Source organism: Fonsecaea pedrosoi (assembly GCF_000835455.1).
Source record: "Fonsecaea pedrosoi CBS 271.37 unplaced genomic scaffold supercont1.2, whole genome shotgun sequence".
Lineage (NCBI taxonomy): Eukaryota > Fungi > Ascomycota > Eurotiomycetes > Chaetothyriales > Herpotrichiellaceae > Fonsecaea > Fonsecaea pedrosoi.
This window is the reverse complement of record NW_013550614.1, coordinates 3,808,251-3,833,065: the sequence shown is the minus strand read 5'-3', so window position 1 is coordinate 3,833,065 and position 24,815 is coordinate 3,808,251. Positions and strand designations below refer to the sequence as shown.

Sequence of the window (24,815 nt, the reverse complement as noted above, 5' to 3'; positions counted from 1 at the left end):
TCAACACTATAACGGACAGATAGATGACGACGACATTGGTCCATGCGTGAGATGTTGCATGCACTCACTCAACTGTCATGCGGAGGGCGCAGGGCTCAATCCAGGCAAAATAAGAACATGGCGCCATTGGCCCACAGACCAGGTCACCAGGTAACTACTACGACGAGCAGAATTAAAAAGTAATCAAATAACATTTTAATGAGAACGGGCTCTTTTGATCTTGTCACACTCTCCTGCTTTCGCACGCGCGCCCTGCGTCTGTCAACGCTTTGGTCGGCTTTCGGCCTTGTCGGGAAAAAAGAGATTCCGCTTCCGAACACACCACTCACTCACTCGTTCTTCGATCAAGAGCAAGGATGGGTGTGAATCCAATCCTGCATGGAATCAATCTCATGTACGTACGTGCTGGGAGTAGTTTCTTGGATGTGATGACCTCGAGGCACACAGAAGAGGATGAGAGGGTTGACAAATTATCACCAAGTAGACCGAGATAACGGGCGCAAGGCACAGGGCACGGGCACAGGCATGACTTGGCCATGCTCCGACAGAGGCAAAGAGGCTTAAACCCTCTACCGCCGGTTTATCTTCACATGTCAGAAATCCAATATGATTTTTTTTCTTTCCACTTGTTCCGCGTATCTGGTCTGGCCATCCACCCCCAAGCACGGCCCCAGCTCGTGCAGGCTCAACAAAACCACAAAAGGAGCTACTAACCACCTGGAGAACAAATCTTATCCTCTCATCCTCTCATACAGCCCACCGGCCTGCGTGCTATCTTGTCCCCTTTTCCAAGTTCGTCCTTGGCTTTCGCCTCGAGTATGCGGGACAATGTCGTGCATCATCGGATTATGTGCATGTGAAATGCCCACATGCCATCGTCGAGTACCTCACAACCTTCGCTCACATCATCTCCATGCTGCACCAACTTCCTGAGATTGCGCCTTCATATGAGCGCTTCTTACCCCAGAATTCAGCTTCTAGCTAGGACCTGCGGACAGAAAGAAACCCTACTTACCTCTCACGATCCTCCTTGACTTCCCTAAACGAACAGTCCCGAGGAACAGTCCCCCCATCCCCTGAACATTAGCGCTCAGAATGGCAAGCGTTGTCCCTCGACCTGATGCGAAGGTGTCTGAGCGAGAGCAGGTACATTGCGAACAGTTCTCCAGATCGACCATCTACACCATGATTCCCTCCATGGTCCGTTCGAAGATACCTGTTTTGACCTCTCTTCGGCATACTGCAAGGACGGTTGTCCTTCATGGCGCAAGTGTCCGTAGGAGAGCATACAACTTTTCCTGTGTCGAATCTACCAAAGAGAAGGACTATGAGGTCGCGTCGACTAGCAACTCCAGTGGAGCTACGACACCCATGATCAGAGCAGACAGCCCGGAAGGAGGCGTATCTCCACAAGATCTGGCTTTGAGAATGCTCCCACCCTTGGAGGCAAGATCAGGTGTAGACTGGGATGTTGCACTCACTGGGGTCAGGCTATGGGTCAATGCCAAAACCCAAGCAGAACAAGGAGGAGACCCGGTTGCGCTGCGGAGCATGCACATAGATGCGTTGCGGTATATGCACATGGCCCTTCCCTCAGATCTGACATTGCTCGAAATTCAGACTCTGCGGGCTAGCATGGCACCTCAACTCTTCACCCAAGAAGAAAACATCACAGACTGCCGTTCCCAACGACAGCCCAACATCCTCCGTCAAGGTGTTGCACATGCTGTATGCTGGCTTGTCGCTGGATTGCTGCTGGTTCTGCCGATTATCATGACCCTTCTCAATCGACTTCTCCAGTTTGAGCGCGAACATCAGGTCACCGAGCGAGTACTCGCCAATGGTCTTGACCTGACTTCGGCTCTTGGTGAGCGTGGTGTAGAGTTGCACCAGGCGATTGCTCGTTTCAAGGACGGACGGGTAGGAGGCGCTTGTGTGGATTTTGGAACGTGGTTCCTGGAAGGGATTGTTGGTGGCGTGAATGATGGCATTGATGCTGTGGCTCGAAATCGAAGAAAAGCGCCCGTCACAAATTATCCCAGCTGATGATATGCTTCGATGTTATGCATAGACCTGAACACTGTAGAATTGTAAGACACTCACATTCTTCATCTTGTCAAGTATAGGCGGTGATGGTGTCTTTCCGCTTCTCCCACATCTTCCACTTGACGCCCTGCAATCCAGGTGCCATACTCATCGGCGACCAACACAGCTCATTTCACTCGCCGAGCCACACAGGGCGCGGCTGGTGAGGCTCCCTCTCCAACCGCGCCGATAGGGCTTGAGGGTCCTTTGGGTCTCGGCGTGGGGCACGATGGAGGAGTTTGTCTCCGCCATTTCCAACTCAAATCTCCAACTCGCATTTCCTCTTTCACAACAATGTCCCTTCATTCTTTGCTTCCTTCCTTTCGAAGACAACAACTTGTGTTGGACTTGTGAGTGAGTCACTGAGACGCTGAGCACATGGACTGACACTTCTCCAAGCTCTGCTCTGAGAGGACATTGTCCAGACGGGCTTTATGTTTCACTTACTCCTGGCGACCCTTGTGTCTGGGCCGCTGTCATCTTCGTCCGCAAAGGTAGGTACCATCAGTCTTTCCACGCATTCGCATTTGCAATAGCATCATCAGAGCACTTCTTGGAAGCTGACATGAAGAGCTTAGGACCGTACGCAGGAGCGATTCTTCGCTTCCAGATCTCTTTTCCAGACACCTATCCCGATCTGCCTCCCCTCATCACCTTTTCGACAGACATCTTCCATCCTCTGATCGTGCCTCTGACTACATACACCTTTAGTGCCAGTAGTCTTGATGCATCAGGCACTGTCAGCGCTTCAGATGGATATCGCCTGCCCCCAGGAACATTCAGTTTGCGCTATGGATTTCCTCAGTGGTTCACAAGAAGCACTTCGTCAGAAGGCAGCTCTTTAAATGCAATCAAGCAGGGAGACTCACATCCTTTGGTTCATCGCAGTTCGACTTCTGACGGAAAGGCTGCTTCCGAAAGTCCTCATATTGATCCACGACCTCAAAATCGCGGCTTGATTATTTTGAACTTGCTTCAACACGTACAAGATGCTTTCGAAGACGAAGGGTTGCTGGACAGACTCCCTCTGGAAACTGTTGGAGACCCCAGTGCGTGGCACGCATGGCGCGCACACCGTGGACGCGTGGAGCGGCCTGTCGAGCCTCCGACGCCTGCAACCGAAGGCAAAGAAGCCGCTCCATCATCGCCAAAAAATCCCGGAGAATGGAAGTGGGACGGTGTCTGGGAGTCACGCGTGAGGAACGGTATCGAAGCCAGCATAAGTGAAGCAACCCTGTTTGGTAGCACTGCCGGTACTCGAGCTGGGCCTGCGGCGATGGACACCACAAGCATGGACCCCCACCAAAGAATCCTGGCTGCGGCTGATCGACAAATCCGTTTCTCCAAGCTGAGCGACGAACTTTTGGATAAGGTCAAAGACGAAATATCAGCCTCTGCCTCTGCCACGCCGACCTAAAGAGGAGATCCCGCAAACGTTGAAGGAGCCAATGAGAAAGTGATCAAGGTCGCCTGAATCTCTTGCCAGTCGAGCCTTGCGATCGCCGAGTTCCTGCACCAGCTATCATTGATAGTGCCTTCTCAATCTGCGACCGGAAGACACAAAAGCCTGTGGACGCTCTTACCGTGCCAACACAAGCATGTACCCAACATTTCATTCATCCGCAGCCTCATACCTTACTTCTCTCCCATACTGGTTATCCTGCACCGATAGTCCGTATGGTTGCTGCTTTGGTTTTGCATCACAAGCCACATGAAATATAGCGTGTATGGCTTCCTCATATGACTGATGCACTGAAGAACGACGAAATTGTCAACCCAAACGGCACGGTGTTCGGCATACTCATCCTCGGAATTGTTACATTGCTCGTTGACGTCGAAACTTCCTCGCTCTTCGGCATATTGGCATATCCCGAGCCTGCCAGGTACTGAGTGTTACACATACCTGTACCGACCTGCGAAAAGCACCAGCTCCCTAACTTGTGTCGAGGCCAACGCTGGTTCCTCGACCGTCTCCTTCGAATCACTCCCCCAATACGTCGACTACTGCCTGGACATCTGGCAAATCGAGAAGACAAGGGCTCTGTGATCCACACAACGCTCCTCTCCCCGAGGAGAAACCTTAAATGTATATAAAAATTAGCAACTGGTTGATCAACGGATGTTGGGCTCCGCTGCAAGGAGCGTTTGTGTGTTGTTTGTGAATGAGTGTGCGCGAGAAAGAGGACGAGTTTTGGCGACAGCGCTGCTTGTTGGTAGCGCCAGAGCCAGTGAGCAAAGATAGTAGAAGGTGGCATCTTATTTAGCCATCGGCGGCCTTGAAGTTTTGGGACTCTGTGACTATCATGGACAGAGAAGATATCGACGCGACCCCAAGGGTTCTGAGAGTGAGAAATCCGGAGTCGCAGGAGAAAGCAGAGGATGTGGATGGCTTATCACAGTTTGACGATGACAAGGCTGCGAAGTTCTCCCTGAGGTCAATTTCGGCTTCACTGTCTTCGATCTGGGCCAGGAGGAAAGCCAGTACCAGCACCTCCTGTTCTCAGTCCGAGTCCAGCCAAGACCAAAGTTGGTCTGTCGCACCCGATCTGAATTTGGACCTGGACGACAGTCTACCTTCACGCAGCTGTGTCTCCTTCTCAACCTTTACTACCCGCAAATCTTCCTCTCGAGCGCTCAAGAAGAAGAGGCTGAGCTCCGAGAAGGACATCAAGGTAAGCAAGCACCTTTCCTCAGGCGTTGTGACCTCTTCACAAAGGATTTCCTGGGCTAAACTACCATAGACTTCTTCACAGACTTGCCCTTCTGTTTCCAAGCCAACTTACCGTCATCTCATCCATCCACAAACAGTTCACAGGCGATTTCCCATAGACGTGGAAGACGAGGTATGTAGCCGACAGGAGTCTAAGTCTCGTCATCGTCTGAACTCCCAACTGATCATATTTTAACAGTCCTCATTGTACAGCTTTGCATCTTTCTCCACCGATCATTCCTCAAGACACTCAAGAAGGCCCCGTCACGATCCAGCGAAGAGGCAGCCATACGCCGTCGGACAGACAATCTCATCAACCATGGCGTCAAATCTTCCCAACGGGGTCTACATGAATGGTTTCGCAACTGACGAGGAGAGACGAGCTATGGCACCGAATAATCACGTCAATGCCCATGCTGTTCAAGCACCCACCTTTCAAGACATCTTACATCTCCGTGACGCTCTCGCAGACGAGGCTTTTGAAACACCGTCTTTCCGGACTCCTGCTTACCAACATGGGCCAGTAGTCAACGGGGAGACAGTACCGTCCGCTCCACCTCCCACTCTTGCCAGCGCAATTCACACCCAAGAGTCTGTTGATACCCCCATCAACCATGATCATATCCGGCCTCAGTCCGATGTCGGTCATTTTCGCGACAACTACGCCAACTTTGGAGGGAGCTACCATCGCAATCCTCTACAGCATCCACCGCCTGCACGCAACATTCGAATTGCCCCATTGCCAGCCATCGCGGCACTAAAAGTAGAGACTTTTGCATTCAATGTCTTGGAAACAGGTGCAAAATCAACCATGGCCACATATGTCACATTCGATCTTACCGCCGTCAAACAGAACAACATCGAGACGCAAGGGCGTGGCCTCCAAACTCAAGACCGGTCTTATCTCCTCATGGAAAATAACGAAGGTTCCTTGATTGATCTTCAAATCCAGACCAATGTCAACGGTCCTGCCAGCAAGCTCTTTGAGGTCGGGGTTGAAAAGATTCACAAGCTGTGTCACAAAGACCGCTGGAGTGTTTTACTCAAGCTCGGTGCAAAAGAGAACACCCTGAGGTCCAGACTCTCCAGCTCCCTGCGATCAGACACTCGAGCAACATCATCCCTTTCATTGATCGACCAATTCCTGGCAAGCCTTAAGATGGACGGCAAGAGAAGCGAATCAGTCTCTGTTGAAGCAGTGATCAAATATCGCCATGCATTTCTGCCGGATGATACGACTTTGGAGACTCGTGCCGTCTGCCACGTTGGCTCGCTCGCTTCCGCCTCGTCCATGGACGCCATTGAAGCCGGAGTGCTCGCAAGCTCCATTGTTCATGCCCTGGATCCAGGGATCAACACTGTCAAGCTGCTCTCGGTCGAGCGACCAGAACAACAGCACCATCTGGAGCTGGGGGGGGCCCAGGCGCTGGCACTCATCTACGACTTCCGACATGCGTTGGGCCACGTCGTTTCCGAATCGGTAACCTGGGACCTTGCGGTCCTAGAGACCTATTACCGACAAGTCCAGGTATTGGAGTTTGCGTCTCCGCAAACTTCAACGCCCCGAGATACCCTTCGCCGCCGTGTGGCAACGGTGGCGAAGCGGTTCTCGCCGAGGAAGTCTGGTGGTGCTGGCCGTGGCGCCGAGGGGCGCGTGGAATAGGATGCCACGGGGTGCGGCGTTGGCGCGGGCGGCGGTGGTGTTGGTGCTGGCGGTGATGGTGCAAAGGGCGAGGACGAGGAGAGTGTCCATAGCATGGACGAGGCTGCCCTCGTGTGGCAGCATATGAGGGAGGCCTCCGGGCTGAGTGACGAGGCCGAGAGCCTCTACGAGACGGGAGTTTGGGGGCCGCCCTGGCTATGAGGGCCAATCAATTCTACATTCAATATGTCCTGTTTCCATTTCTTTCTTGCGTGACACTGTAGCTGGTTACGATCGCCTGTAGGCCGTGTGGTTCCAGGCAGCGTGGGACAGATGGATTGTTTTGCGAATGATGCACGCAATGCCTTGCCCAGCAATGCCTGCCAGCATCCACATACATAGAGTTGTCGCTCATCCCGAGTGCAAGTGAGGCGCCGGCGCCTCTAGTGGTGCTCTGGAATTGGAGGGAGCAAGGGACTTGTGTATAATATATGGCTGCAAGTAAAAACGCCATGTGTACTTACACTAACTACTTGGAGAGAATCGACGCGAGAAATAGAATCCGATTGGATCATGGCAAGGGACATATATCAGGGACAGAATATAACGGGTCCCGGGAGTATATACAAAATCCAGTCGTATCCTATCTTTTGATTGTTTCATTTTGTCTCATTCTCTCATCTCATTCTCTGGTCTCTTTTCTTGGTTTTGGGAAAAGCACTTCTCTCATCCCCCGCCTTTCTGGCGGGGTTTGCTCGTGGTCAGTACGGGAGGCCAGATATCGCGGTGGAGTGGCGGCGTGTTCATGTATGTGTTTGTCTGGCGCAGACGTCTGCAGAGATCCATTTTCGGCCGGCATACTCAGTCCAGAAAGGCATCCGTCAAATGGATCTCTGGTCGACGCCTGTGGCTCTTCTCCACGGTTCAGGGTTCAGTGACCTCTGTGCCAGCCTCATTGTCTTCCTTCCTTTGTGTCTCGACCCCCTCCGATGAACTCTTTTTCTCTATCGTGCCGTCCTTCCAGCTCACGGGCACCCCGTCATCTGTAAATCTCGCCCATTCGAACCACCCGCATCCCTCGCCGCCACCTGGCCTATTCCCAACCTGACACATCCACATATACCTACCCCGGTTAGCCCGCTGTTTCTGCACCGTTTTCAATACACAAGGGGTTCCGCATCTACACTTTGGGGTGTGTTTGGGGCGAAATTCTTCTCGGTACCACCTATAGGTGATGTTGATGCGCTTGTTACCAGCGATTGGATGGGGAGTGACAGTAGGGGCGGGTGCGATGCTGTGTTTCCACTCCTCCTGCATCTCAGCATGCATCACAAGGAGAGAGTTGTGGGGGAGATGGATTGCGATTTGGCCTGACTTGTCTGCTGCAGTGGTAGAGGTGCCTTCAGATTTGTCGGTTTCGTCAGGATCGTCCTTGGGCACGATCCGTCGAACGCGGAACTCTCTCGCAACCCCGAGACTCAAGCTCCCTATGATGGCCCGAGGCCCAAGATAGGAGAGTTGATCAGAATGGTAGCCCACATGCTGTGCGCCGCCATCATAACAATTGACAAAGGCGGCGTTGGGTTTCCATACTTGGGGTGATTGGTATTTTAATTTTTTTCCTTCCGGGTAAAAATCACGAATCCGAGTGGCAATCTCCCTGTTCACAGCGTCACGAACCAGACCGCTGACTTGCTTCATGACAGGTAGAATCTCCCTGATATCTCCGAGATCATTCCCATTGTAGTAATATTCGCTTCTTTGTCGCTCCACATCTGCCAGGCTGTCGACGTAGAAACAAGCTGTGTGCGGGGACTTGACCACATTGTCAAAGATTTTGAACTGAATAGAGTCGTAGCTCGGGACTTCAGCAAGGAGCTCTTCTAGAAGGGCGTTTGCAAGGCTGGAGGGAAGGAAATTGTGGATTATGGAACAAGGTGTGTGGTTAGCGATATCGTACGGCGTGTAAAGGTGAAGAGTTTTGCCCTTTCTGGTCAGCGGTTGCTGCGATGTTGATTTTGATGGGCTCTTGTTCTCTACCGCATACGGGAGACCAGTCTGCATACTGGCCCCGGTCATTCGACGCTTGGATGGCGGAGAGGCAGGTTGCTTGACGGTCGAGAGCGCCTTGATGGCAGCATCTACCGAGCCGTCACAGCCGAGCAGGATTTCCAGTAAGTCATCCTGAGACCTGTGTGGGTGCAGGGATGACAGAATTGCCAGTTTGACGTCGGTTGACTCTTCGTCCTCGTCGATCGGAGGTCTGGCATCGACTCTGGTGGGAGACTCACTCTGCAGCGGCGACACGCGACGTCGCTTTCGCAAAGTGAACGGGTCCATGTTCGATGTGTCCTCGACTGGGGGCCATCATATGAATTTGAGACACGGGCGACTCTTGAAGTAATATGGGTTGCAAAGCGCAGCCTGCAGAAAGTAAATCGCCAACGTCGCCCCAAGAAATGAAACTCTTAGTAAAGTCCAATACGCGCTGGTCGCGTGGGCGTGAAATGACGAAGGCAATAGCAACAGGAATAATGGCGGGGAGAAACCTCGGCCCGCAGCCAAGGTTCACCATCACCGCCTCAGAGAATCATGGCATTCATGTTCACAGACTTTGAGCCTCACATTTTTACTCGACCCGGTCACTCACGAGCCGCCAGTCAAACACGTTACCTCAATCTCCCTCAACAGGCCTGGGGCTAGATGCGAACCTGGTCTTGCGTTCGACACATGCAGTGACAAGCTGGGCATGATGAGTGACGGTTCACCTCCGACACCAGACATTCATTATCAGTCATGCTAGAATACCGCACACAAGGCTTCCAAGGCTACGCAGTCAAATATTCTCCCTTCTTTGACAATCGCATAGCTGTGGCAGCAGCTGCAAATTATGGTCTCGTCGGAAATGGACGGCTGTATGCGCTGGAGCTGACAGCTCAAGGCATCGTGCCTTTGAAAGTGTACTGAATTCTGACTCGATGAAAGAGGAATATTTGTGCTAATCGGTTCATCAGCTACCCTACACAAGATGCCCTCTACGACGTAACGCACTCTGAAGCCCATAGCTCCCATCTTCTCACTGCATCTGGAGATGGCGCACTGCGACTCTATGATACCTCCCTTGCTCCGGAATTTCCCATTGCAAAATTCGAAGAACATTCGCGGGAAGCCTTTTCGTGCAGTTGGAATCTCACGTCCAAGGCAACCTTTGCCTCGTCATCCTGGGACGGAAGTGTCAAGATATGGAGCCCCGAACGGCAGCAGAGCCTGCTAACACTACCGACCCATTCCTGCACGTACAGCGTCCAATGGAGTCCTCATACTGATGGAATGCTGAGCGCGGTATGCTCCGACAGCCATCTACGGGTGTGGGATTTGAGAACCCCGGCCAGTGCTAGTAACCATCTCATATTACAAATCCCTATTCATGCGGCACCCTTGTCAGTGGGCGCTGGAGTCGGGAAGATCCAACCGACCTTCCCACCTGCTGAAGCACTCACCCACGATTGGAATAAATACCGCAGCACAGTCGTCGCCACGGCCGGGGTTGACCGCATCATTCGAACATTTGATATCCGGCAGCCCAAAGGCCCCCTTCATTTGTTACAGGGACACGGCTACGCGGTGCGGAAAGTTGCATGGAGTCCACACCTCCCAGATCTACTACTCAGTGCCAGCTATGACATGACCTGTCGTGTCTGGACGGATGGAGGGGAGCAGGGAGGTCCCGCCAGAGAGCTCGGTACGATGGGTCGTCATACCGAGTTCGTTACCGGGGTCGACTGGTGTCTATTCGGGAGTGAAGGATGGGCGGCCAGTTGTGGTTGGGACGAGCTTCTCTGTGTCTGGGATGTGCGAACAGTTATGCGTCCTTGATGAGAGACGCGTATTACGCTGCAAACTGTGTACTCGAATACGAGGGTCTCATTGGATTGGGTTTCACGACAGGCGCCACCTTCAGGATTGGCTAACAGAATATTCTTCCTACGAGTGAAACAATACAAAGCATGACGCCTCTCCCTACAGTCATCAACATCAGTTCGAAGTGGATATGACAGATACCCAATCTGAAACTCTTATGCATCATGGCTGATCTGACCCGGAATCCAGGTTCATCGCCGACTTATGTTACATCTTGCAATTCGAACAAGGCTTTCAACCGCGTCTCGACCTGTCGTTCGGCAGACGCTGGTCGGAATGAGAAGATGGATAACAAAGGATTGCCTTGCAGTTTAGTCCCGGGCATCTAATCTCTTTTCCTCGCTTTCCGACAACGTCTCCAACCAATCGGAGTGCCAAGACCTTCTCGAAGTCATGGATGTTTGTCGATCCTCGACGTCTCTTCAACTTTTCTTTTTGCTTTCGTGCTCAGCATCTACGCCTTGATAGGTGCCGGCAGCAAAACCTTATCTCGGCCACCCTTGTCGCTAGGGCGAATCCTTCACATTGCTTGTTCACACTCCGCGTCCCGAGAGCCTCATCCCTGACTCCTAGCATCTTATGCAGCCGCCGGTCTGGGGAAAGGTCCGGGATTGACCACTGATGTTCTCCGTTTCGAGTGCAGCGGGTACCTGCTTCAAGCAGAGCAGGGCTACAGCCTGGCCGTGGTTGATCGGTCCCTTTGGCATCCTGGTCGGCCGAGGTTGGACACCCACTCTTGTTAAGCATATCGCATGCTGGGACAAACATGTTTTCCATTTCAGCTTGAAGTGGTGGAAATGATTGTTGCAGGGTCATGTGGACTCTTGTTTGTGTTACAAAATCTGCACGTCGAACACTGGCGTCGGATCCCATGAAGGTTCGGTGCCGCCCTTGAATACTATTTAAGGGTACGCGCAACCGTCGTTGACGAGACATGATCGAGGACTACAAGAAGGACTATTGGAAGAATACATAGAGCTACCTCATAGCCTCGCTATCCTATTGCTATTGCGCATCACGGTCTCAGACATCTCTTGATCGTATCCCACAAGCCCACACTCTGACAGCACGCAGACATAACGATGCAGCTCCCCAAGGTTCGATAACAGATTGGTGTCTCGTTGCAGCTTCTAATACACTTCCCAGGCGCTAGCCAGCCTTCTCCTCGTCGCTCTGACTCCCGTTGTCCTCGCCCTTCCACCTGGCCTCATGCCCAGCAAACAGCCCGTGACCCCGTCCTTCTGGCCGCGCGAATTCCACGCTGCCCCGACGAAACGCCAACAACAATCCTGCGCCGAGACCTGCGGCGGCGTGTGCTACTTCCAGAAGACCATCGACGCCGCCGTGGCCAAGGGCTTCTCGCTCCACCAGGCCGGCCAGACCGAGGGCTCCGACGACTACCCGCACCAGTACAACAACTTTGAAGGCTTCGACTTTTCTGTCAGCGCGCCGTACTTTGAGTTCCCCATCCTCGACACGTTCAAGGTGTACAACGGCGGGTCGCCGGGGCCGGATCGTGTCATTTTTAATGACGATGGTGACTATGCGGGTGTCATTACGCATACGGGCGCCAGTGGTGACGATTTTGTCGCGTGTGAGGGGGATCTGCCCTAGATAAGCTCGTCGTGTCGTGTGTCGTGTCTTCTCTCGTCTCGCAAGGTTGAAAGTTGAAGGTTGGGATGCGGGTCGAACGGCAAAGAGGGGGTGTCGCGACTAGGCTTTCAGAGCCTGCGTTCGGATGATACATTCAAGGGAGCAGAGCAGAGCCGAGCGCAGCAGAGCGTATCTAGGGGTTGCCAGTATGGGCACAAGCTCTGTGTTGGGTGTTGGACAAAGTGATGTGTGAGCACAAATAGGATGGTTGTTGCATACGAGGCTCCTGATGGGTCTCTCCTCTGACTCTTTGCTGTGGGTACATGGTATTAGACTGGTTGGTCCATACTAGGGAGCAGTAGAATGATTTCGTTCTGTTCCTCTATCGCAACAAGTCTAATGTACGTAAGGTGTATCCCGCTATGCTTGGTTCCCCTATTCGCCAAATATGCATGTATCGTAAGAATAGGAGGAGAAGAGAGTAACGACGAAGACGAAGACGAGGACAAGGAGGACCATGCAACCGCCCTCACAAAGTCTTCACTGATTCACGCTGCTTTGACCCGTATCCATGTTGCAGCCCACCACCACCACATCAATTAATCGTGTTCTCGTAGTATGTCATCTAGCCAGCAGCTGCTCCCCAGAGGCAGCACATCACGCACCGCACCGCCGGGAGAAATGAGAGAGACTCGTCTTGCTTGTAGGGATTTTCCACCTCTTAAAATGATAGCGGGCATGAATCTTGTTGATAGAAAGGAGAGCTTTTCGTGTTTCTTTGTCCATGGTATGATGAACGTGGAACCCACGCTGCCCGGTCCAGTCGCAGAGGGAGGCCGAAATGGATTGTGCATTCCAGAGCCCACTCCCTGTCCCTCCTCCCTCTCCGGTTGGGAGGGGGGTGAACTTCTGGTCTTTTTGGAAGGAGTTGGAATTTTCACTTCTCGCCCAACCGGTTTTCCACGCCCTCTCTGACCTTTTTCCTCACTTCGGCCAGTTCCTCCTTGCTGGCATCGTACCGGACGTTGCCGGACTGGTTGAAGGGGTTCTCGTCCGACTTTTCAAACTCCTTCTTAATGAGCTCGATCTTCTGGTTGCGGCGCAGGCCCGGGCGCTCCTTGTCGATCTCGGGCAGCCGCCGCTCCTCGTACGCCTTGTATGCAGCCGGGAACCGTCGCTCCGGGTGCCGGTCCAGCTTCATGTCGTGGGGGGAGCTAGTCGTCAGGGACAGGGCGTCGAGCGCGTTGTCGATGCCGGACGCGTTGAGCGCCCTCTCCTTCCCGCCGGCGCCGTTGTCGTCGTCGAGCTGCGCCAGGTCCAACGTACCGCGGCTCTTCTTCTCGGCCGTCTTCTTGTTCGCGCCCTTGGGTTTGTCTCTCATGCCCTTCTCTTCTTCTGCGAGCATTGCCTCCCGCTCCGCCTTCTTCGCCGCTTGTTCGGCTGCCTTTACCGCGGCGGCCTGCTTCTTCGACGTGTCCTTGGCTCCTTGTTGCCATTTCTCCTCTTCACGGGCGGCCGCAGATGCGTTGGCGGCTGCTTGCTTCTGCGCTGCGGCTTCGGCCTTGCGCGCGTTCCCCGCGACTTTCTTGGTGTTTTCGCCTTTTCCTTTTGGCGCCATTGCTGCTTCTACTTCTGCTCTTGTTGCTGTTGCTATTGCTGCTGCCTGTCCGAAAGGTATGCGGGTGCTGGTGGGGTTAGCGGCGGCAGCAGTGTTGGTGTTGTAGTAGTTCCCCTCGCAGCGGGGTTGAGGGGTGGAGGACGCCCTGGAGTCGAGGTACGCTTTGGTGGTGATGTAGGTGGTGATGTTGACAATCACGAAAATGCGGATGAATTGGGTAGGGGAGAAGATGAATGGATTATGAGGCATACATACAAAAAGCGAAAATGTGGGCGAATATTAATTGTGCTAGACTCTCTTGTGACTCGACTGGATTGGAGAATCGGAATAGGCGCAACTGGTGCCAACACAGGACAGTCACGGTTATGACTCCTCCGACTTCCTTGGTGGTCGCCTTGCGCATTTTCCATCAGATGCTAAAAGTCGCCTTTTGATCTCTATAAGCTGTATTATGATGTAATAATAAAACACGGCTTGAAAGTTTGTTCCAACGCTGGACTCGGACCCTGAGAATTTGGAAGTGGTACAGTAGATTCTCCTGCGGGATTGTGGCTGGTATCAATTGTTTCTTTGCAAAAGCCCTTCCCATAACCCCCGCCATTACCAGGCCCAGCCCATAAGCACCAAGAGGGTATCATATCTAGAAAAGCTCCTGACTCCCAACGGGGTAACCTGCACACTCTCACGGGACTTGGAGGGAGAATGTATGCATGACCTGAACGCCGTCGCTTAAGACCTCAAATCAACCTCAAGGGCGTCCTCATTCCAGCGAAGCCCTGTCTCATGAACTTGTACTTGTTTGGCACGGTCTGGAGGCGTCGAAACGCCTCTCTGACATGCTTGGGCTCGACAGGTGTCCTGCCTTCCTCGGGCATCTCGAACAAACTGCAACCTTCCCGCTTCCGTTTCTTCGACGCGTCCCGATCGCCTCTGCCACCATTCAATTTCTTGTTTGCCATATCTTCGGCAGCTTTGACCTTCAAGGCCTCCTCTGTGAGAGTCTGGACAATCTCAAATGTCAAGAAGCCGAGAATATCAACTGCATCGTCATTTGGTCTGTTGTCAATGATGGTACCGAATCCTGCCCATTCGCGAAATCGTTTGCCCTTGCGGAATGTGAAACTGGCTTGACGGCAGTCGGACCAGTAGACATATTCGTCCTTGGTCATGTTCTTAGTACGTTCATCGGCGGAAGCGAGGCGGGCGAGTGTGGCTTCATTCTGCTCCTCTTCCTCCTCGTCTTCTTCATCGTCCCTTTCCGGTACTTGCTCAACGTAGAACGACTGGATCTCCCAGGGCAAGACTAGTTTGGCTTTCTTGGTCGTGGTAGTTTTCTGTGGAGCAGATGGGTTGACACCTCCTGATGCCTAAGGGCGCATGCATTCAGTCGTCTTTCCATGAAGTGACAGACGTAAGAAATACCTACCTCGTCGAAATCGCCAACTTCAGCAGCGTCGCCTCCACCTTTGTCATCTGAATCTTTGACATTCTTGCGGACATCCTTCCAAGAAAGAAAGGTCTTGAGTCTGGACACTTTTGCTCGATCGTGGCGAATCTGAAAAATAAGGTCGGCGATTGAGATGGTCTTGGAACCTCGACGGTTTGCCAGAGCAGTTGCTTGTGTCAGCTGGTTGTAAGTTAGCAAGGCTGTAGATGATTCTGCGAGTGTGCCTGACCATTTCGATAACTTGCTCTCTCACAATTTCCTCAATCATCCAGGTTGTCTCCGTGCTTGGTTCAGCGGTCTCACCACTCACGAACATCATCTGCCCAATCCAATATATCAGCCTCTGCTTGAACTCTTCCGGGCTTTCAAAGTCATCATCGTCTCTAGGAGTGTCGGAGGCAGTTGGGGTAGCAGAGCTAAGGCTTCCTTCCGTGGACACACTGCCGTTTTCGGGCGTGTCCAGAGCATTTCCAAGGATGAGAGGTCCGTAAGCGTCTCCTTCAGCACCCTCATGTATCTGATCCGCCATGATTGTCTTGAGCTCCGATCATGCTCCAAGATAGATGTGTTTGTTTAAAGGAACAGATCGGCTTTGAACTAGCAGCTGCATGATATTTAAGGCAAATATCATGGAGTTGGGCTTCCCCGTCACTAGGCAGTGAAATCAAGGAGACGGTCCGGTCGATGTGACGGACGTCCATCGCGACGCGACGCGTCTTCGTGGATACAAGTGAAGTGAATGCTTCAAGTGTCCAAAATTGATGGTCCAGATCCATGGCATACTGATCTTCCCCATACGACCGGAACAGAGGTGATCACTTCGTCTTCAGCCAGAGGTAGTACTCTAGTATGGATCCTGCTCCCACGCTCCTTCTAGTTCTGATATCCAGGGACTGATTTGTCGGTGTCTCCAACGGTCCGGTACTATCCTGGAAGGATATGATACAACAGAGAAAGACGCTTACCTGCTGAATTTCCTGCCGGTATTTAGCTGGTCTCTCACCCGCCATCTTGACTACCTTGACTCCTGAGCCCACTCTGTCAAGTTTGTTCGTTCAGCAATTTGTCTGATCTGGCTCTGTTTATTTTTGTTCGAACAGGCTAGGGATAGCGACTGTGGTGCCTGGGGCCTGGCTCTGATGCTATGAGGATGAAGGAAGTGCTGGTTGATGAATGAACGATGACAGGGATGGCCAGCCTGAGAAGACTGAGGGGATTGAAAGTGACAATCTGCCCGCCGACTTCCCCGAAGTTGTGCCGCGCCGTCACTGATATTTTGCCGTTTGTCTGCGCCCTCCCGACTATTGATGCTATTCTGTTGTTACTTCTGTCAACTCACTTCACCACGTTTTTCGTGATAATACGCCAATATGCTCTACCTTGTTGGTCTTGGTCTCGCCGATGAGATGGATATCACTGTCAAAGGACTGGAAGTTGTGAAACGTGCTGCCAGAGTTTACCTTGAGGCATACACTAGCATTCTACACGTTGGAAAAGATAAGTTGGTATGTGCAGACACATTTTCCCGTTATTATTTTTTCTTTTGAATCGTTTGTCGCATCTCTCGCTGACACGACTCTTGTCTGACAGTGAAGGTAGGAGTCATTCTATGGACGACCCGTAATTGTAGCGGACCGCGAAATGGTCGAGTCCTCCAGCGACGAGATCCTGGAAGGAGCAGACAAGGCAGACATTGCTTTCCTGGTTGTTGGTGATCCTTTTGGGTAGGATGGCACATCACGCAACTATTGGTCACTTTTCTAACGAGGCTTGCAGAGCTACAACTCACACAGATCTCGTCCTTCGAGCCCATGAGCTCTCTATCCCTGTCAAATCGATCCCCAATGCCTCTATTCTCAATGCCGTTGGTGCAACTGGTCTCCAGCTCTACAATTTCGGCCAGACTGTCTCCATGGTTTTCTTTACCGAGAATTGGAGACCAGCCAGCTTCTACGATCGCATTCAAGAGAATGCCTCAATCGGCTTGCACACTTTATTGTTACTGGACATCAAGGTGAAAGAACAGTCACTGGAGAATATGGCAAGAGGAAGAAAGATCTACGAGCCTCCCCGGTACATGACTGTCATGCAGTGTGCCCAGCAGATGCTGGAAATAGAGGATGAGAAAAAACAACACGTCTATGCCGAAGACAGTTTGGCCATCGGCTGTGCAAGAGTCGGTGCAGAGGACCAACAGTTTGCTTGTGGAACACTAAGAGAGCTTTGTGATGTTGATCTAGGCGCTCCACTCCACAGCCTCGTGCTTCTTGGTAAAAGAGCGCATGAGTTGGAGAAAGACTATATCAAAAAGTTTGCTGTAAATGCAGAGACTTTTGAGCAGAGTTGGAAGAAGTACCATGACAGGAGCCAATGAGGTTCGACCGTGCTCGTGTGGACGAGGTGGACAGACTCTGATACACACGATGAATATACGGCGAGCTCGGGGCTGTACTGGGCAAACCCACCAGCCAAGCGTGAATATTCGCGCTCAGTTAGGTCTGTTGCTAAGTTTGCAGTTCTCAACAACCATAAGGTTGACGGCGATGGGAAGATCAAGCCGTTCAGGCGCAAGTGCCTCTTCAAGGAGTCAAGGAGTGCATTAAGACGCAACCTTCACCACTCTACTGGCTGACTTCAAGTTGGGTCGTCTCTACCTCAATTGCCTGTTGTAGACGGGGCCATATGTACCCGGCAAGAGTGAATCATAAGGTCAGCCTGCGCGGGACCGATCCTTGACAAGAACGATCTCTGACAGCGAGATGAATGCAATTGGTCCGGTGATTAGATCCTAGGCCAGTGACTATGAAAGTCAGACATGTCGGTACGTGAAGATACATGGGCAAAGCGAAGATTGTCCCTGCATTGGGTTAGCAGGAGGGTGGAATACTCTCTGTATTGGACCCTCACCCGCCTCGCTTGATAACAAGGCTGCAAATAAGGAGGAGGGGAACAAGTAGTCGACGGTCGATGGGCGGCAGTAGCACCGCTTAGCACGTGGTTTAGGCTCGATGGGAATCGTTTCCCCGATCCCCTCGGCCCTGGACGATCTCTTCTCGTAAGTTCCTTCCACACTTGGCCCAGCTTTTTGGCGGGCTGCAGCAGCTCTTCTGTTGTACATTGCACCCACATTGTGCGACACAGATCTTGCGTTCTGCCCTAGTACTTGACGGGATCGGTGTGAGAGAACGGAGGAAGGAGGAGTCCCTGGCTTGTGCCCGTACAAGCAGCAGTCTTCAACTTGTTTCGCCGACCGAAACCAAAAAGGACGCATTGAAACATGCCTGTACATCGACTACTACTCAACATGCTGGCTTATCCACATTTACGTGTATATGTCTAAGCTACGCATCGTTTGCTTTCAGCAAAAGCAAAACCAACAGTCATCTCCGCAGTGGCTTGGCCTTCTTTGTATCGCATTTCCCACGACCACCGCCGAACCCCACTCCTTTTGATCGTACCACCGTCCTGCCCATCCTGCCGACCAGAGTTCCAGAGGCTGTCATTTCGCAGCAAAGTGAAATTACCTGCAGGCAGGAAAAGAGAAAACAATGCCGGTCTACCTTGTCCATGGCTTCCGCTGGCCGCGCGAGGGCTTCACGGGCATCCGTGTACATGCTGTCCTGCACAACCTCGACGATTGCAGTGTCGAATACATTCAAAACTCCAACTCGCGCGAAGAGATCCTGCGTTCCTTTCGCGAGATATACCCCGAAATAATGAAAGAACTTGACCACACCGATGTGAACCCAGCAGCGACGAGGAGGTTGGAATTTATCGAGCAATACAATCCGGACGACCTGGAGGGACCCTACGCGGTGAGCCAGCCGTATGCTTTTGTGGGAGACAAAGTCGTGGTGATCGCGGCAGGACCGGGAATGGGTTTGGCTGGACCTGGTGTAGCGCAGGCAAAAGCATATCACCATGTTGCAACGGAAGTAGACCCTGCCCAGTCTCCGCAGAAGAAACAACGCGCCACAACGTTGCCCATGTCCAAACCGGCACCCTTCAACTCGCCAGCGGATACCACGGCGCTGAGTGTCAATTTGGATGAGGTTGTCGCCGACGGCCCTGGCCTAACGAATAAAGCGTGGGAAGCGCTAGCAGATCTGAGAGACAAGATCGCAGAGGGGGAGAAGATCGGATGGTGGGTCGTCTACAACGGTGACCCAGAACGCTCGTTTGATGACGCTGAAGACGACGAGGACGAGCAAGAAGACGAAGAAATGGAAGACGTGGCCGAGGAAGACGAAGACAGAGAACACAAGGAAACTATCACTCCTGTTGCTTCGCCTGTTGCTTCTCCTATTTCGCCTCCTCCGCCTGTCGCTGCTGCCGCTGCTGCTTCCGCTTTTACTCCATCGAAGAGAGGACATCGTCCCACCCCCAGCGACTCACTTCCAATTCCCACATCCACCATGACGAATTATCCAACATCGAATCCGTCGGTCGCACCCACCCATTTCGCATCACAACATATAGCCTCCCAACAGAAGCAGCAACAGTCTCCGCAACAGCCGCAGCTTCAGTATCAAGACGGAGGCTCACCGGGCCTGACGGCCTTACCTGTCCGACCCACACCCCCATCATCAACAGGACCCGGGACGCGGCCAAACACAGCATCCGCAGCCTCGGAGGCCGGCAAGGGCAAGCACAGGGAAAAGGAAAAGGACCTCCTGGAAGATCCGACCAGAGCCAAAGACGCATCCAGGCCGCAGGGGTTGAGAAAGAAATTCTTTGGAAGAAGGACATGAACGAATCGTTGTCCATAAAAATTAATGACTTGACGATTCTGACGATACTAACGCATGATGCACGGAACCGCGAGATTGAAAATTTCAATAGACCAAAAATTGGATGGATTCCTATGAACCGACATTCACCTCGAAGCAAGCCGTTGATTGTCTATATTATTACTTTGGATTTTTGACAAAAATGTCCTACCTCGCATCACCATGCCGAAATTAGGCAAGATAAGATTGACGGGAGGACTGGCTGTGCTTTCCTCCAGGAAGCGCAGGTATCATTGCCACCCTGGAACAGGCATGCAAGCTGCCTGACTACAATGATGACACTCGTCATTTATCATATTGAAGCATTTGTATCAGGACGCAATCCTGCTACGCGTGTCTCGAACCGGTCGACGGCCTTGGCTTAGGGCTGCCATTCAAGCACGGAATCAATGCCTTTGGGACTACAAAGTGGTCCACAACGCGGCATGGAGACACGCACTTTTCGGGTTGGAAGGGGGGAGATAGTACGAACTTACCCAGCTCCTATTTTCTAATCACTCGAGGGCCAAACTCTACCAGATAGGTCCAAAGTGGATTTACAGCAGACCAAGGGAATCTGGCCAGCTGCAAGAGACGCTAGCAGCATGCGATCTGAACGTGAACGGGGTTGGAAGCCTTGGAATGTCTCGACCACGCAACTTCGGAGCCAGATAGAGCAGGTCAAAACTCACCTACGGAAGCTGGAAGACGTTATGCGCAGGGAAAGCTGGTGGAAGCAGATCTGAGTCGGAGAACTCCTGAGACCATGAAGTGAGATGTTTCCTCGTTGATGGCCAGCCTCAAATCAGTACTGTGAAAATAAAAGGTCGAGAGTCGGTGGTGTCCTTTGGTCCGATTTGGAGTAACACAGAAGACGTCCAGACTATGACCTTATGAAGTTCTCTCGGGTATCAAATGGCTTTCATGTCGTACCTCTGTCATGAAGGTCCGAAACAGTAGGGGGTTGTCCCATCCATTACAGAAGGAGTCCACGCAGAGAAAAGTTGAACCAATCCGGCTTTGAGATCCTTTCCCATAGTGCAAAGCACTGAAGCTGCAACCGAAATCACCGAAACAATTTTGTTGTGACAATCTTCCGCGCAGTGGTCACCCGGATCCGACAAGTACAGAGTAAGTGACCTCCTGCGGCATACAAACTTCCTTTGGCTCCTGCATCGTCATCGCCTCGTCTTTCTCTCAAACCAGGAAAACTGAGCTGCTTTTTCGGTCTTCCTTGAACCTGGAGTGGTTAGATGTTAAGAGATCCTTGTGATCCCCGCTAGTATCGTCGATCGTCGTAGCCACCATAGCCACCTGGATAGCCGTAGCGTGGAGGTGATCTGGGCCTGCCGTACGGATCACCGCGCACGTATGGATCTCCATAGCCTCGGATTGGTGGCGGTGGTGGGCCGCGAGGATCATAAGGATCCGGATCGTATCTCCTCGGTGGTGGTGGTCCATAGTCCCGTGGCGGCGGAGTGCGCCTCCCATAGCCTCGGTCATAATAGTCGTCAATGGGTGGGCGACGTCCAGGCGAGCGTTCACGATAGCCTCGAGGGCTCCAGCCTCGTGGATGAGGTCCGCGGCGATCGTAGTCATCCCCGGGTCCGTATCGGCCTCGAGCCGGAGATCTCTGTCGATAGGCGCGGTTGTCTGGTCTTTCCTCTTGAATCTGGGCGAACATGTTAGGTGACATTACAAGGTGCAATGGCAGGTGATACGTACGTCGGGTGTACAGTGAACAGTCGCTCCCTTAAATGTCTGTCCATCTAGTTTCTCCACAGCAGTCTTGAGGTCGGACGAGGTTTCGAATTCCACAAACCTTGGGCGAATGGTGAGCAGATGCAGATTGAGAAAGAAGGTCTAGATTACCCTTTGCCATCACGGTCACGGCCAGTCTCGGAGTAGACGACGTCCAGTTGGCCCGAGCTTCGTGCAAAGTCCTTGAGGTCCTGGAAGATGGTGAGCAGGTTTATGCGGAGGATAGATCGAATGAGGAAGCAGGATGTGGTGAGAGACAACGCCGAACAAGATCTTCTCAACCAGCCAAAATATAGAGCACCCCGAGCTCAACGCATTATCTCTCCGAGCAGGACCAGGCATCATGAAATCTTGACCAGCTCCAAGGAATGGGTACCAAGAATCAAGGTGTACAGAAGTCTCATCGGTAATCTCTAATCCAAACGGAATTGTGCAAAAATGCAGCAGAATGGGAATTCTAACCTGCCAACTGGTGTCCGGCTGCAGTCCAGTTATCTGCATGCGAAAGACGGTGCGACGTGGTCGAGGGACGTTGCGATCAGAAGGACCAGCGAAGTCATCTTTCCGGCGCGGGCCTCTAGCAAACTGCACAGTGAGACGCTCGCCTTTGAACATGGTTCCATCTATTGTCTTGTCAGGAAGGGCCGTAGGAGGAGAGGGAAGAACGGGAGAGGGAGGCCATACGGAACGCTGTCAGAAAGTTAGCGCATTAACATCGGTCTGTTGGTAAAGAGGGCTTACCTGGAACAACATCTCGCGCATCCATAGCGTCCTCGTACTCAATAAAACCAAAACCATTCATGAGCTTGATCTCTTTAATAGAGCCAGTGCCATGAGTGCCAAAGTGCTCCTCGATGTCCTGTTTAGTGACTGGAAAGGAGAAACTGAGAGTCAGCGACTGGCGCAGTCCCGGGACAGGCGGTGAGCGGGTCCGGATTCAATGTTTAGGGTTCAGCTATCCTCCAAGCATGTAAAAGTGTCCAGGAAGACCAAAAGAGGGAGAACGGATGGATGTGAGCATACTGTTGCGCGGAAGGTTGCCCAGATAGAGCCGGGTAGACGAAACGTCGGCCATGGTGGACTCGGGCCTGCAAAGAAGTCCGGACGACGATCCAAGCAGGTTGCGACTGTGATGCAGTGGTCAAGAGCCGCAGGAGAGACCTAGTTGGCCGGCAGGACACAAGCCCAGGTGTAGAGTGAGGCGGAGACGATAGAGCCCAGCAGGGACAGGGGAACCAACAAACAGGTGGGTGTGACGGGGGCGGAAGGTGTGATAGTACTTAAATTGCCACAAGAAAGGTATGTGATGCGACAAGATGGGAGAATTCAGAAAGTGATAGACATGCACCCAGCTTGCGGTTGTGAAGAAGGCAGAAGAAGGTGGGAAGACGAAAGGCGGGAATGTGGAAGTGGAAGTGGGAGTGGGAAGGTCAAGTCGCGGTCTAGTTTGCAACCTGGGGAGCTTTGCCTCACTTCGAGGTGGTGGTGCCAAGCCCAACCGCCAACATGGCACCAAATATGGGGTTTGGGGGTTGAGTGGCTGAGTGGCAGCCCATTTTTCAATCCCTTGCACCCATCCACCAGCCAATCACTTCATTTTCCTCCAGCATCCCTTTCGTTTGTCTCTACCTCCTCCGCCAAACACCGTCCGACATCCTCGAGTCTCTCATTGCCTCTCGAGGTCTCTCGAGCTCTCATGTCCGAGAACGCTGACGGCACCTTCTGGCGTTCAGTAGTAGATCAGTTACAGAGTTGCGACGAAGATGATCCTATTCAGAAATGCTTCCCACACGGCTTGGGCAAGAATGTGATGGATCAGGTTGACGAACTCTTCAGCCTAGCAGACCAAAAACTCCATACGTTTCCCTTCAAGGATGTCCAACCCTGTTGGTTCCGTCTCTACACTGACGCCAGCATCGCCAAAGTGTTGAAATTACTTGGCCTCCTCACCTTTCCGGCCCAGAAAGACTGGAGCCTATCCGACTCTCTGAAAACTCATGTCAACGGTATTGTGTCCATATTAGACATGTCGTTAATCATGGCCGGAGGGTTGGGAAGGGAACAGATGATTCACGACATCTTTGCCAGGTTACAAACTGGAAGTGTAAGTGACGAAGAAGACAAGACACACCCACGAAAGAGAAGGCGAATCGACGGTGACTCTGGATTGGGCGGATCTCCCGACCATCTCCCTGCAGCGAACGTCTCCATGCCTACCATTGAATTTCCCATTGTGCAAATGGATCGTCCGACTCTCACAAAGTTCTCTCAGCATATTCTGCAGGTACGAGAACCTGTGGTCTTGACAAATACCATAAATCACTGGCCAGCTCTCGAGAAATGGCAGCGTACCTCCTTTTGGCTCAATGCCACGATTGGCGGGCGTCGTCTCGTCCCGATCGAAGTTGGGCGGAGCTACACTGACGATGACTGGAGCCAGAAGATTGTGCCCTTCGAAGAATTTTTACGTCTTTACATACTGCAGTCCGGGGATAATGAAGTTTGTGAGGTTTCTGGAGATGATGTCCAAACGGGCTATTTAGCGCAGCACGATCTTTTTAAACAGATCCCAGCTCTTCGAAACGACATTGCAACCCCAGATTATTGCTATCTGGATGCTCCTCCTGCTGAACCTGGCACGCCAGTGGCCTTGAGCAAGGCAAAGGGGCACATGAAGAAGACAAGTCATCCCAAGACCACTCATAATGCCCCGGGTCCGCCCGACAATGGTTCTGATGAACCAGAGCTTGAAAACGAGGTCCAGGCTAATATCTGGTTTGGCCCAGCATGGACGATCTCACCACTCCATCACGACCCATATCATAATATCCTGTGCCAGGTTGTGGGACGAAAGTACGTGAGACTGTATTCCCCACGTCACAGCAATGCATTACTACCTAGACGCGAAGACGAACCTGCTCCTCACATACCCTCTGCTGGAAGAACAGATGGGGTAAAGGGTGCCGTAAAGGACGGAGAGCAGCAGGGTGAAACCATTGACATGTCAAACACGTCGCAGATTGACATTGCCGCAATGGAATTGTCCCCTCTCGAAGACTGGGACGAGGTTTACCCCGGAATTAGCAAAGTGCCCTACGTCGAATGTATTCTTGAAGCTGGCCAAGCGCTCTATATACCGATCGGATGGTGGCACTACGTGCGGAGCTGTTCCGTAGGGATATCTGTGAGCTTTTGGTGGTGATGAGCCAAGGACGTACGGTGACATTGGTGACATGGCGAAATCAATCGGACGATGATCGGCTTTACCT

At 52.4% G+C, this 24,815-nt stretch overlaps 12 protein-coding genes across 12 annotated transcripts; 8 read left to right on the top strand and 4 right to left on the bottom strand.

Moving 5' to 3' along the window:
* Positions 1-1,095: 1,095 nt before the first annotated feature.
* Z517_03356 (uncharacterized protein) lies at positions 1,096-2,046 on the top strand (the record flags this gene model as incomplete). Its single annotated transcript, XM_013432464.1, has 1 exon — positions 1,096-2,046. One exon carries the CDS (start codon positions 1,096-1,098, stop codon positions 2,044-2,046), a length of 951 nt encoding a protein of 316 aa, XP_013287918.1.
* Positions 2,047-2,379: 333 nt separating this feature from the next.
* On the top strand, positions 2,380-3,502 carry Z517_03355 (uncharacterized protein; the record flags this gene model as incomplete). The annotated part of the gene is made up of 3 exons (XM_013432463.1): positions 2,380-2,435; positions 2,485-2,579; positions 2,664-3,502. 3 exons carry the CDS (start codon positions 2,380-2,382, stop codon positions 3,500-3,502), a joined length of 990 nt encoding a protein of 329 aa, XP_013287917.1.
* Positions 3,503-4,388: 886 nt separating this feature from the next.
* Z517_03354 (uncharacterized protein) lies at positions 4,389-6,458 on the top strand (the record flags this gene model as incomplete). The annotated part of the gene is made up of 2 exons (XM_013432462.1): positions 4,389-4,757; positions 4,995-6,458. The coding sequence occupies 2 exons, from the start codon at positions 4,389-4,391 to the stop codon at positions 6,456-6,458; spliced, it is 1,833 nt and encodes a 610-aa protein (XP_013287916.1).
* A 903-nt stretch (positions 6,459-7,361) lies between these two features.
* On the bottom strand, positions 7,362-8,777 carry Z517_03353 (uncharacterized protein; the record flags this gene model as incomplete). The annotated part of the gene is made up of 1 exon (XM_013432461.1): positions 7,362-8,777. The coding sequence occupies one exon, from the start codon at positions 8,775-8,777 to the stop codon at positions 7,362-7,364; it is 1,416 nt and encodes a 471-aa protein (XP_013287915.1).
* Positions 8,778-9,233: 456 nt separating this feature from the next.
* Z517_03352 (uncharacterized protein) lies at positions 9,234-10,313 on the top strand (the record flags this gene model as incomplete). The annotated part of the gene is made up of 2 exons (XM_013432460.1): positions 9,234-9,397; positions 9,452-10,313. 2 exons carry the CDS (start codon positions 9,234-9,236, stop codon positions 10,311-10,313), a joined length of 1,026 nt encoding a protein of 341 aa, XP_013287914.1.
* A 1,254-nt stretch (positions 10,314-11,567) lies between these two features.
* On the top strand, positions 11,568-11,972 carry Z517_03351 (uncharacterized protein; the record flags this gene model as incomplete). Its single annotated transcript, XM_013432459.1, has 1 exon — positions 11,568-11,972. One exon carries the CDS (start codon positions 11,568-11,570, stop codon positions 11,970-11,972), a length of 405 nt encoding a protein of 134 aa, XP_013287913.1.
* A 916-nt stretch (positions 11,973-12,888) lies between these two features.
* Positions 12,889-13,818, bottom strand: Z517_03350 (uncharacterized protein; the record flags this gene model as incomplete). Its single annotated transcript, XM_013432458.1, has 1 exon — positions 12,889-13,818. The coding sequence occupies one exon, from the start codon at positions 13,816-13,818 to the stop codon at positions 12,889-12,891; it is 930 nt and encodes a 309-aa protein (XP_013287912.1).
* Positions 13,819-14,306: 488 nt separating this feature from the next.
* On the bottom strand, positions 14,307-15,545 carry Z517_03349 (uncharacterized protein; the record flags this gene model as incomplete). The annotated part of the gene is made up of 3 exons (XM_013432457.1): positions 14,307-14,936; positions 14,996-15,196; positions 15,246-15,545. The coding sequence occupies 3 exons, from the start codon at positions 15,543-15,545 to the stop codon at positions 14,307-14,309; spliced, it is 1,131 nt and encodes a 376-aa protein (XP_013287911.1).
* Positions 15,546-16,386: 841 nt separating this feature from the next.
* Positions 16,387-17,390, top strand: Z517_03348 (diphthine synthase; the record flags this gene model as incomplete). The annotated part of the gene is made up of 3 exons (XM_013432456.1): positions 16,387-16,521; positions 16,616-16,740; positions 16,793-17,390. 3 exons carry the CDS (start codon positions 16,387-16,389, stop codon positions 17,388-17,390), a joined length of 858 nt encoding a protein of 285 aa, XP_013287910.1.
* A 1,174-nt stretch (positions 17,391-18,564) lies between these two features.
* Positions 18,565-19,767, top strand: Z517_03347 (uncharacterized protein; the record flags this gene model as incomplete). Its single annotated transcript, XM_013432455.1, has 1 exon — positions 18,565-19,767. The coding sequence occupies one exon, from the start codon at positions 18,565-18,567 to the stop codon at positions 19,765-19,767; it is 1,203 nt and encodes a 400-aa protein (XP_013287909.1).
* Positions 19,768-21,064: 1,297 nt separating this feature from the next.
* On the bottom strand, positions 21,065-22,621 carry Z517_03346 (uncharacterized protein; the record flags this gene model as incomplete). Its single annotated transcript, XM_013432454.1, has 6 exons — positions 21,065-21,457; positions 21,511-21,607; positions 21,658-21,737; positions 22,009-22,169; positions 22,288-22,416; positions 22,570-22,621. The coding sequence occupies 6 exons, from the start codon at positions 22,619-22,621 to the stop codon at positions 21,065-21,067; spliced, it is 912 nt and encodes a 303-aa protein (XP_013287908.1).
* A 621-nt stretch (positions 22,622-23,242) lies between these two features.
* Z517_03345 (uncharacterized protein) lies at positions 23,243-24,748 on the top strand (the record flags this gene model as incomplete). The annotated part of the gene is made up of 1 exon (XM_013432453.1): positions 23,243-24,748. The coding sequence occupies one exon, from the start codon at positions 23,243-23,245 to the stop codon at positions 24,746-24,748; it is 1,506 nt and encodes a 501-aa protein (XP_013287907.1).
* Positions 24,749-24,815: the final 67 nt, after the last annotated feature.